The sequence below is a fragment of the Culex quinquefasciatus genome, chromosome 3 (genome assembly GCF_015732765.1).
Source record: "Culex quinquefasciatus strain JHB chromosome 3, VPISU_Cqui_1.0_pri_paternal, whole genome shotgun sequence".
NCBI classification, from domain to species: domain Eukaryota; kingdom Metazoa; phylum Arthropoda; class Insecta; order Diptera; family Culicidae; genus Culex; species Culex quinquefasciatus.
The window spans coordinates 92,121,412-92,136,672 of record NC_051863.1 but is presented as its reverse complement, the minus strand read 5'-3'; the positions used below and the strand labels follow the sequence as shown (position 1 = coordinate 92,136,672).

General features: G+C 48.6%; 2 protein-coding genes across 2 annotated transcripts; both read left to right on the top strand.

The window, feature by feature from the left end:
- Positions 1 to 10,887: 10,887 nt before the first annotated feature.
- LOC119769072 lies at positions 10,888 to 12,759 on the top strand. The gene has a single exon (XM_038260970.1). The coding sequence runs from the start codon at positions 10,888 to 10,890 to the stop codon at positions 12,757 to 12,759; it is 1,872 nt and encodes a 623-aa protein (XP_038116898.1).
- Positions 12,760 to 13,064: 305 nt separating this feature from the next.
- On the top strand, positions 13,065 to 14,825 carry LOC119769071. Its single transcript, XM_038260969.1, has one exon. It carries the CDS (start codon positions 13,065 to 13,067, stop codon positions 14,823 to 14,825), a length of 1,761 nt encoding a protein of 586 aa, XP_038116897.1.
- The last annotated feature ends 436 nt before the right edge of the window (positions 14,826 to 15,261 follow it).

Here is a 15,261-nt window from a genome sequence, read left to right as displayed (position 1 = left end):
CTAGGCACCGTCCGAAAAATAATGTTTTTTTTCTTCTATCATTTCGGATTCTTGGAACACAATACGGCTGCTGTCCACACGTATTATGATTATTTTTTAAATTAAATGTACCTTGACCAAAATCATCCAATTATAAAATGGAGCTGGCTCACAACACAATATAAAAATCGATTTAATATGATCAATCTTTTGAACCATGAAGGAGATTTTGGGGTTTTGCTGAATGGCACTATTTTGCAACCGCTTCTGACAAAGGCCCTAGTCATGGCCTCGAGGGTACTCTAAAACGGTTAGCAACTCGTAAAAAACGGTACATTCAAAATAACCCAACAAATATTCCCTGAACAAAAAATTGATTGATTAAGGTATTAGCTATTTAAAAATTGCCTGAAATTATAAAAATAAAAAATAAATTAATCATTTTCCAGAGCACCAGGTAGTAATTATTGAATAGCGCTCCTGAGTGCTTCTAGCAGATGCGGCGAATGAAGGTAATGTAGGTAATCTCAAATTCTCAAAACTTTAAAATTCGATATCTCTGGAACGAAACATATTCCTTTTTGCCGATAAGTGATTCTTATGTAAAATTGGCCGGGGAACACGATGGTGAGGTCAAATCAAAAAAATAAGTTGGGGTGTTTTGAGATACGGCCGTTTAAAGTTTTCAATTGCGCAATACAGGTAGAAAACATAAATTAATCAAAATTTTGATCTCGGAAATGGAATCTACGTCCAATTTTCTTCAAAATTGAGTCTAAGACCGACCTTCTAAGATTTGTGGTTCCTGAGCTATCGCCGTTTGAAAATAGGGGTTTCGCTCCAAAATCGCGAAAAAGTCGTTTTTTTGGGGAGGTACAAAAATGGAGGGGATGGTCCGATTTTTATGAAATTCGGGATTCTTGCATGTTTTGATAGTATCAACAGCCCTGCCAAATTTGAGCAGGATCGGAGAGGGTAATTTTCAAATTTGCACTTTTTCGTGCACAGTTGAGATGGAATGACCCATATCTAATGTATTTCTGCCAAACGTTGACTTCAAAACTACCCGAACTAAAAATAGTTATATTTGGTTCTCTTTCTATCGCTCTCATATTTCGCTTGCCCACTGCCTGAGCCTCGACCTGAACAAGTTGATGCTTTAGCCGCTCGTTTATAAAATGCGAAGATGGCTCAGTCGGCAGCGGGTAGCAGCAGTAACACCGAACATCCTACCCGTCGTCCGTTCGATTCCAGTCCAGCGTTATTCCACTTGGCCTTCGACGAGAAAGCGTACCCTACCTGTGAAACAACTTTTTAAAATCCAAATTTCCTTTTGCTGCCCGCTTCAATCATTTTAAAATAGAACATAGGCCACACCCTTTTCCTACTGCAATCCAAGTCGAGCTTCTCATTCCCATTGGCCAATCAGAATTAGTTGATTTGAACTAATGTAAATTCCAAAAGTAATGTAAATTCCAAAACTAATGTAAATTTTCAAAACTAATGTAAATTTCCAATGAATCTAATGTAAATTTCCAATGAACCTAATGTAAATATACATCATTTATCATGATACCTTTTGGTACATGATAAATAATGTAAATTCACAGGAATATTTTTTTCTGTGTAGTTTTAATGATCTTGATGTTTTATCTTTTCAGCGCATTCATACATGCTGTTGATAAGGGAAACATCATTAGATCGTTTAAGCGTATGGTAGGTTGTATTGATAGGATATTACGGTCCTGTTCAGCAACGGAGAAGGACAACCATGGGTGGTCTCTCATGCTCATGCTCATGCTCATGCTCAAGAACATGGCAATTTTGACAGGATTGGCCACACCCGGAGTGGCCATTGCCATGAGGGATGGTTCTTCCGGGAGGACATTTACGGAACCATACAAATTGAGGCAACGGAGAAGGACAACCATGGGTGGTCTCTCATGCTCATGCTCATGCTCATGCTCAAGAACATGGCAATTTTGACAGGATTGGCCACACCCGGAGTAGCCATTGTCATGAGGGAAGGTTCTTCCGGGAGGACATTTACGGAACCATACAAATTGGGGCAATACGGGTATCAAAATGCATGGTTTTTGATACTGGTAATGAAAATGGCCATTAAGACAGGATCGGCCACACCCGGAGTGGCCAGTGCCCTGGGAAAGGTTCTCCCGGGAGGACATTTATGGAACCATACAAATTGGAGCAATATGGGTATCAAAATTCATGGTTTTTGATACTGGTAATGAAAATGGCCATTTTGGCAGGATTGGCCAAACCCGGAGTGTCCAGTGCCCTGAGGGAAGGTTCTACCGGGGACATTTACCGAACCATACAAATAAGGCAATATGGGTATCAAAGTTCATGGTTTTTCATATTGGAAATGAAAATGACCATTTTTACAGAATTGGCCACACCTTCCTAGGAACCGAGGTATAAACATGTGTCTTTGGTGAGGTCACCGGATTAACACTTCTTCAATCGAATTGGCCAGATTCACCGCCTGCGGTAGAAGCAGTTGAAGTTCCACGAGCCGCAGTTGAAGTTCCACATTTTCCGCAGGTCAAGAATCCTACCCCGAGCGGTCCCAACAAATAGAATTCAACCTCGCTTATCTACCCGACAGCAACGAAAACAAGAAGCACTACATGGACGTTTGGCTTGGCGATGATGTCAACGACTTGGCCAGGGCACTGAAGACGAAGAGGCCACCGACCGGGTGTTGAACATCGTAGGGGGTTAGCCGGAGAGAACGAGCCAGCACGAATGCAATTCGATTTCGCTGCCCTCGAGCTGAAACCTGAGCCACCACTTGGAGATTTGCCAATGTCGCCAGTCGCGTAAACGATTAACACCGACAACCCCCTAGTCTCCGTTACCGGATGTGGAATTCAGCAACGATACATCCATCTCTCTGCCACTGGAGATTCGTGGCCTGATGTACTGCCTGGAACTGATGCAGATACCGGTGGAGAATTCGTTGGTCTGCACGTCTCAGGAGTACACCAATACGCCGATCAAGATTGATGATTGCGCGGTATGGACGGTGGAGAATGAGCATCGGAAGCGGTAGCCCTGAAAAGGCAGCCCAACTTTCAGGTCGTGTCCCACTTCATGCAAACTTTCGGCAACATTGTCCAACTCGCGCCCCTTATTTCCGTGGTTCCCCAGCTACGAAGTGAGCGGCCAATATTTTGGTCATTGGAGGATGACCTGTGTGAGCTGGGCCATTAAGTCGGCTTTAATTTAGCCAGCGTTCAATCTTTTGTAATAATATGAAATGAAATAGCAACCTTAATTTAGTTTTATGTTATAATTAAAATGTTATGAATTTGATGCCATTTGCAAAATGTCATGTCAGTATCAAAAACATGAATTTTGATACCCATATTGCCTCAAGTCAAATGGTTCGATAAAGTGGAACCTTCCCCAGTGTACTGGCCGCTCCAGGCTGTGGCAAATATACTACCAGTTTGGTCCCAACCCCATTGCCCCAAATCATTATGGTTTCCCGGTGACCGTCCTAACAATCTTCAATATAACAGAATTCCTCCCAAGTTGGTGCAAAACCTGTGTCTTTCAATGTGTGCATGTGTGTGTTTGAGCAATAAAATTTCCACCGTGGATCCGTCTTTGATGAAACCTCGGTAGGCACTGAAATTTTCTGAGGCTATCTGTTAGCTTATATAGTTCGCATGAAATGTGGCAACAGTGGTGCAACATTCTCGCGTGACTGTTCCAAGAAAGCAGGTGGTGGTGGTAGTTGATTTATTTCAGTCAGCTTTAACATATTTGTCATTCGCTGCCTACCCAAGAAAGCAGGAGACGAGGCAAAATTTGCGCCATGTTGTCGCATTTCATGCGAACTATATAAGCTAACAGATAGCCTCTGACCAATTTCAGTGCCTACCGAGGTTTCATCAAAGACGGATCGACGGTGGTAATTTTATTGCTCACTCACACACACATGTACACATTGAAAAACACAGGTTGTGCACCAACTTGGGAGGAATTCTGTTCTAATAAAGATTGTTAGGACGGTTGCGAAAACCAAAATGATTTGGGGCAATGGGGTTGGGACCAAACTGGTAGGGTATTGGCCACACCCGGAGGGGCCATGGCCCTAAGGGAAGGTTGTACCGGGAGGACATTTAAGGAACCATACAAATTGGGGCAATATGGGTATCAAAATTAATGGTTTTTGAAACTGGTAATGAAAATGGCCATTTTACACGATTGGCCACACCCGGAGTGGCCAATGCAATGGGAAAGGTTCTACCGGGAGGACATTTACGGAATCATACAAATTGGGGCAATATGGGTATCAAAATTCATGGTTTTTGATACTGGTAATGCAAATGTCAATTTGGACAGGATTGGCCACACCCAGAGTGGCCAGTGTCCTGAGGGAAGGTTCTCCCGGGAGGACATTTATGGAACCATACAAATTGGAGCAATATGGGTATCAAAATTCATGGTTTTTTCAATTTCATGAAGTTTGATACGTATTGGTGCGCTGGAAGTGGGGACGCGAAGTCGGGTGAGTGATTGTGGTAATCGAATAATAGCATCATTGGTGCGCTGGAAGTGGAGACGCGAAGTCGTGATTATGCAGGTTAATTTTTTTGTGTGCTATTGTGTCTGGGGTGAGTGATTGTGGTAATCGAATAATAGCATCATTGGTGCGCTGGAAGTGGGGACGCGAAGTCGTGATTATGCAGGTTAATTTTTTTGTGTGCTTTTGTGTCGCTATTCGTATGGGGTGAGTGATTGTGGTAATCGAATAATAGCATCATTGGTGCGCTGGAAGTGGGGACGCGAAGTCGTGATTATGCAGGTTAATTTTTTTGTGTGCTTTTGTGTCGCTATTCGTATGGGGTGAGTGATTGTGGTAATCGAATAATAGCATCATTGGTGCGCTGGAAGTGGAGACGCGAAGTCATGATTATGCAGGTTAATTTTTTTGTGTGCTTTTGTGTCGCTATTCGTATGGGGTGAGTGATTGTGGTAATCGAATAATAGCATCATTGGTGCGCTGGAAGTGGGGACGCGAAGTCGTGATTATGCAGGTTAATTTTTTTGTGTGCTATTGTGTCTGGGGTGAGTGATTGTGGTAATCGAATAATAGCATCATTGGTGCGCTGGAAGTGGGGACGCGAAGTCGTGATTATGCAGGTTAATTTTTTTGTGTGCTTTTGTGTCGCTATTCGTATGGGGTGAGTGATTGTGGTAATCGAATAAAAGCATCATTGGTGCGCTGGAAGTGGGGACGCGAAGTCGTGATTATGCAGGTTAATTTTTTTGTGTGCTATTGTGTCGCTATTCGTATGGGGTGAGTGATTGTGGTAATCGAATAAAAGCATCATTGGTGCGCTGGAAGTGGGGACGCGAAGTCGTGATTATGCAGGTTAATTTTTGTGTGCTTTTGTGTCGCTATTCGTATGGGGTGAGTGATTGTGGTAATCGAATAATAGCATCATTGGTGCGCTGGAAGTGGGGACGCGAAGTCGTGATTATGCAGGTTAATTTTTTTTGTGTGCTTTTGTGTCGCTATTCGTATGGGGTGAGTGATTGTGGTGTATGTATGTATGTATGTATGTATGTATGTATGTATGTATGATCCCCATACCCGCAGGCAACTTGGTCCCGGAACACATGTGAGCGCTAGGTGAACAATTCGATCATCTTTTACTCCGTAATCTGTTCACCCACGAGCATAAATTTTTGCACGAATTTTAGTGCTACAAATACCGGCGCAAAGAATAAAAAGCAACCCCTTTCCCCTCCCCAAGCACCGGATATTTGTAGCGGGTGTAGGGACACTTTGTATAGACGCCCTTGCTCCCATCACGTCACTGAGGGTATGGAGCGACGAGAAATTAATAAGCATGCCCCCCTAGTCGAACCTTCATTAGAGAAGCAGGCAATCCACAACTCACAGCGAACGACCAAAGGAACACCCTACCGCGTATATAGTAATATTGGCGTGGTTTGTCTTTACTGAAGTGTATGGATGTTAGAGTGAATGAAAGTGTCAATTGAAAATAAAAATGGAAAGCTCTCACCAAATACGAAGCATCTTGGATACAGCTCAATTCCGATCGCCTCGCAACATGACACTTGAAACTTCACAAATCTTGAATTCCTGCCTTGATCAGCAGAACCTCCGGCAGCAGTCCTGGTACCGCACGAATGACTGCAAGCGACCCACAACTTTAAAGTGGCTGGATGATGAACGCCACCCACATCTGCTTCGACAATTCTTGAAAGACGTGGAATCACAGGAACGCTTAAGCTAGTGGCCACTTTGTGAGGTTAAAAAAAAAGCAAAGTAATCCACTTTAACGACCCCGGGTCTTTTGTGGTCTCTGTTGCAAGTTTCTGCTCATTTCTAGGCGTCCGAAGGTTATGTGTGGTGAGTCACCCAAAACCTCTTTTACGCGAATGGACCGACGTTTAACTTCCCCATCCGATAGAAGGCGTGGTCAGGCAAATCTCGTCTCGAAAAATGCTACCGGGTCCGTCTGGGATTGAACACAGGCCATACTGGGGTTTAGAGGCTACCACGCTAACCACTGAACCACCGGACCCGACTTCGTGAGGTTAACAAGCTCCAATCTTTCTTGTTGCTGCTGACATCTCCATCCGGTGGTGCAACTCTTCCGAGTCGTGGAAGACGTATTTCAAAAATTTCACAAAAAAATCTGCTTGTTACTTGCACCACTTTAACTACAAATGTCTTGAAGCGGAAAAGGAACGAGATCTCCGGATTTTGCGAAATTTTTCACTTTTGAAGACAATTAAAAAGGTTAAAAAATTACAGCAATCAAAAACGCGTCCGACCACGGGCACAGATTGCTTCGATCCCGTATGGGGTGAGTGATTGTGGTAATCGAATAATAGCATCATTGGTGCGCTGGAAGTGGAGACGCGAAGTCGTGATTATGCAGGTTAATTTTTTTGTGTGCTATTGTGTCGCTATTCGTATGGGGTGAGTGATTGTGGTAATCGAATAATAGCATCATTGGTGCGCTGGAAGTGGGGACGCGAAGTCGTGATTATGCAGGTTAATTTTTTTGTGTGCTTTTGTGTCGCTATTCGTATGGGGTGAGTGATTGTGGTAATCGAATAATAGCATCATTGGTGCGCTGGAAGTGGGGACGCGAAGTAGTGATTATGCAGGTTAATTTTTTTTGTGTGCTTTTGTGTCGCTATTCGTATGGGGTGAGTGATTGTGGTGTATGTATGTATGTATGTATGTATGTATGTATGTATGTATGATCCCCATACCCGCAGGCAACTTGGTCCCGGAACACATGTGAGCGCTAGGTGAACAATTCGATCATCTTTTACTCCGTAATCTGTTCACCCACGAGCATAAATTTTTTTGCACGAATTTTAGTGCTACAAATACCGGCGCAAAGAATAAAAAGCAACCCCTTTCCCCTCCCCAAGCACCGGATATTTGTAGCGGGTGTAGGGACACTTTGTATAGACGCCCTTGCTCCCATCACGTCACTGAGGGTATGGAGCGACGAGAAATTAATAAGCATGCCCCCCTAGTCGAACCTTCATTAGAGAAGCAGGCAATCCACAACTCACAGCGAACGACCAAAGGAACACCCTACCGCGTATATAGTAATATTGGCGTGGTTTGTCTTTACTGAAGTGTATGGATGTTAGAGTGAATGAAAGTGTCAATTGAAAATAAAAATGGAAAGCTCTCACCAAATACGAAGCATCTTGGATACAGCTCAATTCCGATCGCCTCGCAACATGACACTTGAAACTTCACAAATCTTGAATTCCTGCCTTGATCAGCAGAACCTCCGGCAGCAGTCCTGGTACCGCACGAATGACTGCAAGCGACCCACAACTTTAAAGTGGCTGGATGATGAACGCCACCCACATCTGCTTCGACAATTCTTGAAAGACGTGGAATCACAGGAACGCTTAAGCTAGTGGCCACTTTGTGAGGTTAAAAAAAAAAGCAAAGTAATCAACTTTAACGACCCCCGGGTCTTTTGTGGTCTCTGTTGCAAGTTTCTGCTCATTTCTAGGCGTCCGAAGGTTATGTGTGGTGAGTCACCCAAAACCTCTTTTACGCGAATGGACCGACGTTTAACTTCCCCATCCGATAGAAGGCGTGGTCAGGCAAATCTCGTCTCGAAAAAAGCTACCGGGTCCGTCTGGGATTGAACCCAGGCCATACTGGGGTTTAGAGGCTACCACGCTAACCACTGAACCACCGGACCCGACTTCGTGAGGTTAACAAGCTCCAATCTTTCTTGTTGCTGCTGACATCTCCATCCGGTGGTGCAACTCTTCCGAGTCGTGGAAGACGTATTTCAAAAATTTCACAAAAAAATCTGCTTGTTACTTGCACCACTTTAACTACAAATGTCTTGAAGCGGAAAAGGGAACGAGATCTCCGGATTTTGCGAAATTTTTCACTTTTGAAGACAATTAAAAAGGTTAAAAAATTACAGCAATCAAAAACGCGTCCGACCACGGGCACAGATTGCTTCGATCCAGTATGGGGTGAGTGATTGTGGTAATCGAATAATAGCATCTGTTCGGGCCGAAAGCTGTCAGCCCGAAGAAAATTTTACAACTGAGCAGTGTCCAACCCCACGGCTACTGCGATCGACGACAAAGCTGGCAACCGCGCGCCGTTGACGACGGTGCAAGAAACGACAACGATCGAGAGGAGAGATTTTGGCGCGCGAACAGCACGAACGAGAATTTTCTGCGCGTCGAGTCGAGGACCAAACAAGTTCGCCGCAAGCAGCCGAAGTGATCGGACGGAAGTTACGTCGTCGCGAATCTACTCGAAGGAAACCTTAAGTTTAATTAGTCGATAAATAGATGTAGTTAAGAGAAACTTGAGTGTTTTAATCGGTGTTGCTTGCGATAATCCGACCCTCCCAAGTGGTTCCCCAAGTCCGCCAAATAGTGCAAAAAATACAGTCCACAAGTTGAACTCGAAAACGGACATGGTCCAAACGAGCCGGATCTGGTGAACCGGAAGCGCGGGGACAGTGCCAAGGACAAAGGCGGAGGGTCGTTTTATCGCGGCAAGTGGGCGAAAAGCGTACAAAGCGCCCAAAAAGTTGGAAAACGAGAACACGCCGCAAACAAGTGAAAAAAAGCCGCCATCTTGGCGAAAGTGAACGAGGACGCCATCTTTGTGAAAAAGTGCAAAGTGTGAGAAGCGATGCGTCCAGAAAGTTCTTGAGTGGAAAAGGTTCTTGAAGAGGAACAAGTGGCAGGTTCCAGAAGCGGGACCAGAAGAGAAGTGACGATTCGGATTAGAGGACACAATTTCCCCCCAAGCATCGCGATTTCGGACTTGGCCGATTTCCGTGTTTGATTCGGGCACAAGGCTCGATTGTTGGTGTTCCTCTAATGCCGAAAAGTGCTTCAAAAGCTCCTGCAACATCCCCCGGAAGCAGCGCTGAATTTGGAGATTCAGCCACAACGTCGACGCCAGTAGTGAAGAAGGAGAAGAAGAAGCGGAAGTTGCAGGACAAGATCAAGATGGAGATCGAGACGCTCGTCCACCGCCGAGGCCTGGCCAAAGGTAAGGTGACGAAGATACTCAAAGCTATTCGCCCCACGGAGACTGCGGAAGTTCGCCAGCTAAGCGAGCCGCAAGTTCATGTCTACATGAAGAAGTTGGAAACCGCTCAGAAGGAGTACATGTCCAACCACGAATCCATCCTGGCCATGGTCGACATGGAGAGTCGTAAGCAGGCTGACAAGCATTACGAAGAATTTGACGACCTCCATGACAGAGTGGCCCTCATGCTCGAAGAGCAGTTGCTCGGGTTCAATGCCACAAGGGCAAACGGAACCTTGAACGCAACTGCACCCCCGCAAGCCCCTCAACCCCCTGTCATTGTTCACCATCCCTTGAGAATGCCAATCCCCTCGTTCGACGGCCGCTACGAGAGTTGGCCGAAGTTCAAGGTCCTGTTCAAGGAAGTGGTCGACAAGGCGCCCGATCCGCCAGCAGTGAAGCTCTACCATCTGGAACACGCGCTGGTGGGGGGTGCAGTTGGGTCGATCGACGCGAAGACCATCAGCGAGGGCAACTACGCCCATGCCTGGGAAATTCTGGAGGAAAAGTACGGCAACAAGCGTCATGCGATCGACAGACACATCAACGGGCTGCTGAACCTGACGAAGATGAACAAGGAGAACCACGTCGAGTTGAGAGGCCTGGTGGACGAGTGCACAAGGCACGTAGAGAGTCTGAAGTTCCTGGAACAGGAGTTCACGGGAATATCAGAGCTGATTGTGGTCCATCTGCTCGGTGCAGCGCTGGACAAGGACACTCGAAGACGCTGGGAGTCGGAGGTCAAGAAAGGTGAACTGCCCCAGTACGATCAGATGTTGGAGTTCCTGAAGGCCCAGTGCTTCGTCATGGAGCGTTGCGAGGACCTGAAACCAAAGCAGCCAACGGTCCAGCCCAAGCCAGCCGTCAAGTCCAGCCAGAAGTCGTACGCCGTGTCCACGTCCGAGTCCGAGACCAGATCGGAAGACAGGTGCGACATCTGTGGCAAGGGCCACAAGAACCACGCCTGCCCGGAATTCAAGGCACTTCCGTTGCAGCAAAGATTGGTCAAGGTTCGGGAGCACAACCTGTGCTTCAACTGTCTAAAGAAGGGACACCCCAGCAAGAAGTGCACTTCACCGGGAACCTGTTCGAAGTGCAAACGACGTCACCACAGTCTGCTCCACTCCGAAGAACGCCCCAAGTCGGAACAGAAGGTGACACAAGCACCGCCGGAACAAGCCCCGGAGGTCAAGAAGCAAGAAGCAGCTCAGCTGACAACCGCGAGTTGCCACAACGAGACGCCAACCTAACAGGTGCTGCTTCTCACGGCAGTGGTGGACATAATGGATCGAAACAACAAGGCCCACCCCTGCAGAGTTTTATTGGACAGTGCGTCACAAGCTAACCTCATCTCGAGGGCCATGGTGGAGGCGCTGGGCTTGAAGCAGTTCCCGTCCAACGTCACCGTGGCAGGAATCGACGGCACGAAAACCCACGCTTCATCGGACAGCGTGGTCCAACTTCGTTCGAGGTACTCCAGCTTCAGCGCGAACATCAAGTGTTTGGTCACGGAGAGGGTCACGGCCGACCTTCCCACGTCCGCAGTGAACGTGCGCAGCTGGGAGCTGCCACCTGGAGTACAACTTGCGGACCCGTCTTTCCACCAGCCTGGGAAGGTGGATCTGCTACTGGGCAATCAACTGTTCTTGAAGTTGCTGATGCCCGGAGAAGTGCATTTTGCGGAACACCTGCCAATGCTACGCGAGACTCAGTTCGGCTGGGTCGTTGGTGGCGTGTGCGATGAAGAAGACGAAGCTGCAGCAGTGGTTCACTCGCACTCAGCCACACTGGAAGACTTGAACCGCACCGTTCAACGTTTTTGGGAGCTGGAAGAATACGAAAGTGATGTGAAAGTGTCAAGTGAAGAAAGTGAATGTGAGCTGCACTTCACGGAAACACACCGTCGGGATGCAACTGGGAGGTACGTAGTGGAGCTTCCGCTCAAAGAGTCGGTCGCCGAGCTCGGCGATTCACGTACGATGGCGCTGCGAAGATTCTACGCTCTGGAGAGAAAGCTTGCACAACAGCCGGAGTTGAAGAAGCAGTACGTCGAATTCATGGAAGAGTACGAGAAGCTTGGACACTGCAAGGAGATACAAGAAGGTGAAGATCCAGCGGGACTCAAGAAGTGGTACCTGCCTCACCACGCCGTTCTTCGCCCGTCGAATACTACCACCAAGTGCCGCGTGGTGTTCGACGCATCCGCCAAAGTGAACGGCCTCTCTCTCAACGATGTGATGAAGTTAGGTGACCTAAACCAAAGCTCCCTTGTCTCGATCGTTCTTCGCTTTCGCTTCCCCCGCTACGTGCTGACCACAGACGTGGCCAAGATGTATCGGCAAGTCCTTGTCGATGAAAGGCACACGCCGCTGCAGCGCGTGTTTTGGAGAACCGATCCAACGAAACCGCTTAGGGTGCTAGAGTTGACGACGGTCACCTACGGCACTGCATCCGCACCATTTCTGGCCACACGAGCGCTCCAGCAGCTGGCCAGAGACGAGAAGCATCGATTCCCACTAGCAGCCAAGATCATCGAGGAAGACTTCTACGTCGACAACGCGCTGTTCGGTTTCGACGACATTTCACAAGCTTCCGAAGCGCAATCGCAGCTGATCCAACTGTGCAAGGCAGGCGGATTTGAGTTGCACAAGTGGTCGTCGAACAGTCCGGAACTCTTGGAGGCCATTCCGGAAGCCGATCGGGAGGAGCTTGTCAGCGTTGGTGGAACTGGAACCAAGGAGGTGATCAAGGCTCTGGGTCTGCTGTGGAACCCCGCGGCGGACGAACTACAATTTGCGCCGCTGCCTTCCGAGCGAGGCGGGCGGCCAACGAAATCGCAAGTGCTCTCGCGTGTCGCGAGCATCTTCGACCCGGCCGGAATCGCTGCGCCAGTGGTTCTCGTCGGCAAGTTATTGATGAAGCGTATCTGGGAAAGGGAGATTGGATGGAATCAGCAGATACCTGAAGAGCTAGTGAAGGAGTGGGAGAACTTCCTGGATGCAATCCGGGACCTCAACAAGATTCGAGTGCCGCGTAGGGTGGTGGCTACGAACGCCGCTGCAAACGAGCTGCACGGGTACGCCGACGCGTCGAAGCACGCGTACGGAGCTTGCGTGTACGTGAAATCGATCATCCCAGGAGCCCCGCGGAACTGAACCTGCTGTGCGCCAAATCGAAATTGGTTCCAAAGACGGTGAAAACGATCCCACGGAGTGAGCTGCTGGCCGCACGCTTGCTGCACCGGTTGGTCAAGAACGTCCTGGAGGCGGTGGACTTCGTCTTCAGGAAAATTGTGCTGTGGTCTGACAGCCAGGTCGTGCTTGCTTGGCTAAAAAAGAAACCTGATCAACTGGAGGTGTTTGTCAAAAATCGGGTTGCTGAGATTGTCGCTACCGGCGGTATTTTCGAGTGGAAGTATGTGCGCACTGCAGACAACCCTGCAGATATCGTTTCACGCGGTATGTCTGCAACCAAGCTAGCAACCAACGAGAAATGGAAGAAGTGCGCAGAGTACCAGCGAAGTGAGATCTGCGAAATGGAGGAACCAGAGCCGCTGCCAGATGACGCCGTTCCAGAGCTTCGTCGTGCTGTGGTCGTAAGCGCGGCCATCCAGTACGAAACATTCCAACCAACGTTCGAGAGGATCGAATCGTTTCGAGAGCTGCAGCGCATCTTCGCCTACGTCGTGCGGTTCTGCCGCAACTGTAAGGAGAAGGTCAAGGAAAGGCGGATCGTGTCAAGGTACCCTACGATCCCAGAGATGCGCGAGTCGCAGAAGGCGATTTTGCGTGTGGTGCAACACCTGGAGTTCGCCGCCGAAATAGCCAAGAAACTAAATTGTTTGAACCCATTTCTGGACGATGGGTTGTTGCGTGTGGGCGGTCGCCTGCGCCATTCGCGGCTGCCGTACGCAACCAAGCACCAGTGGATACTGCCGCAGCACAACAAGGTGGTGCAGAACCTGGTCAGATGCATTCACAAGGAGAACTTGCATGCTGGCCCGCTGGCATTGCTGGCGGCAGTTCGCCGGCTATTCTGGATATCCAACGCTCGTTCGGTGGTACGCAAGATCACACGGAGCTGCGTGCAGTGTTTCAAGGTCAGTCCCACGACAGCCAAGCAGTTTATGGGAGACCTGCCAACGAATCGCTGCGACAGAGCTCCAGCGTTTCAGAAGGTTGGCCTGGACTTCGCGGGCCCGTTCCTCATCAAGCAAGCTGGGCGGAAGGCGGCCCCGGTCAAGGGTTACGTGTGCGTGTTCGTGTGCATGGTAACGAAGGGAATCCACCTGGAGGCGGTCGAGAGCCTGTCGACTGAAGCATTCATCGCTGCGCTGCTACGGTTCGTGTCCCGCCGTGGTCTACCCGAGGAGCTGTTTTCTGATAACGGGACGAACTTCGTCGGCGCCAAGCACGAGTTACACGACCTGTACAAGCTGTTGCAGGATCAGCTGACGGAGAGAAAGATTTTTGAGTTTTGCCAGCCGCGCGAGATTCAATGGAGTATGATCCCCCCTGGCGCACCGCACATGGGTGGAATTTGGGAAGCAGGAGTCAAGAGCACCAAGACGATCCTGAAGAAGGTATGCAACACTGCGTTACTCACGATGACGGAATTTGCTACCCTGCTCTGCCAGTTTGAGGCGCAACTCAATTCGCGTCCTCTGTACGCGCAGTCCGAGGACCCATCGGACCCCAAACCGCTAACGCCGGGACATTTTTTGATTGACCGTCCGCTGACGGCAATACCAGAGCCAACCTACGAGGAGATTCCTACAAATCGACTGTCCCGCTGGCAGTACGTCCAGGTGCTCCGTGACAACTTTTGGAATCGCTGGTCACGGGAGTATCTGGTGGAACTTCAAGCTCGGGGAAAATGGACCAGGAAGATGGTCAACGTGCGCAAGGGCATGGTTGTCATGATCAAGGAGGACAACTTGCCACCCCAATCGTGGAGACTCGGAGTGGTTACCGAAACTTACCCGGGTCCGGACAAGATGGTTCGAGTCGTCGACTTGCGAACACGTTCCGGAATATTGAAGCGGCCGATCCACAAGCTGGCACCGCTGCCGATTCTGGACAACGCCGAGACTACAGCCGCTTCCGGTGGGGAGGATGTTCGGGCCGAAAGCTGTCAGCCCGAAGATAATTTTACAACTGAGCAGTGTCCAACCCCACGGCTACTGCGATCGACGACAAAGCTGGCAACCGCGCGCCGTTGACGACGGTGCGAGAAACGACAACGATCGAGAGGAGAGATTTTGGCGCGCGAACAGCACGAACGAGAATTTTCTGCGCGTCGAGTCGAGGACCAAACAAGTTCGCCGCAAGCAGCCGAAGTGATCGGACGGAAGTTACGTCGTCGCGAATCTACTCGAAGGAAACCTTAAGTTTAATTAGTCGATAAATAGATGTAGTTAAGAGAAACTTGAGTGTTTTAATCGGTGTTGCTTGCGATAATCCGACCCTCCCAAGTGGTTCCCCAAGTCCACCAAATAGTGCAAAAAATACAGTCCACAAGTTGAACTCGAAAACGGACAGCATCATTGGTGCGCTGGAAGTGGGGACGCGAAGTCGTGATTATGCAGGTTATTTTTTTTGTGTGCTTTTGTGTCGCTATTCGTATGGGGTGAGTGATTGTGGTAATCGAATAATAGC

Bases quoted from the DNA above. Each gene is read 5' to 3' on its own strand.
- LOC119769072 (XM_038260970.1), top strand. From the start codon at position 10,888: ATGGATCGAAACAACAAGGCCCACCCCTGCAGAGTTTTATTGGACAGT.
- LOC119769071 (XM_038260969.1), top strand. From the start codon at position 13,065: ATGTCTGCAACCAAGCTAGCAACCAACGAGAAATGGAAGAAGTGCGCA.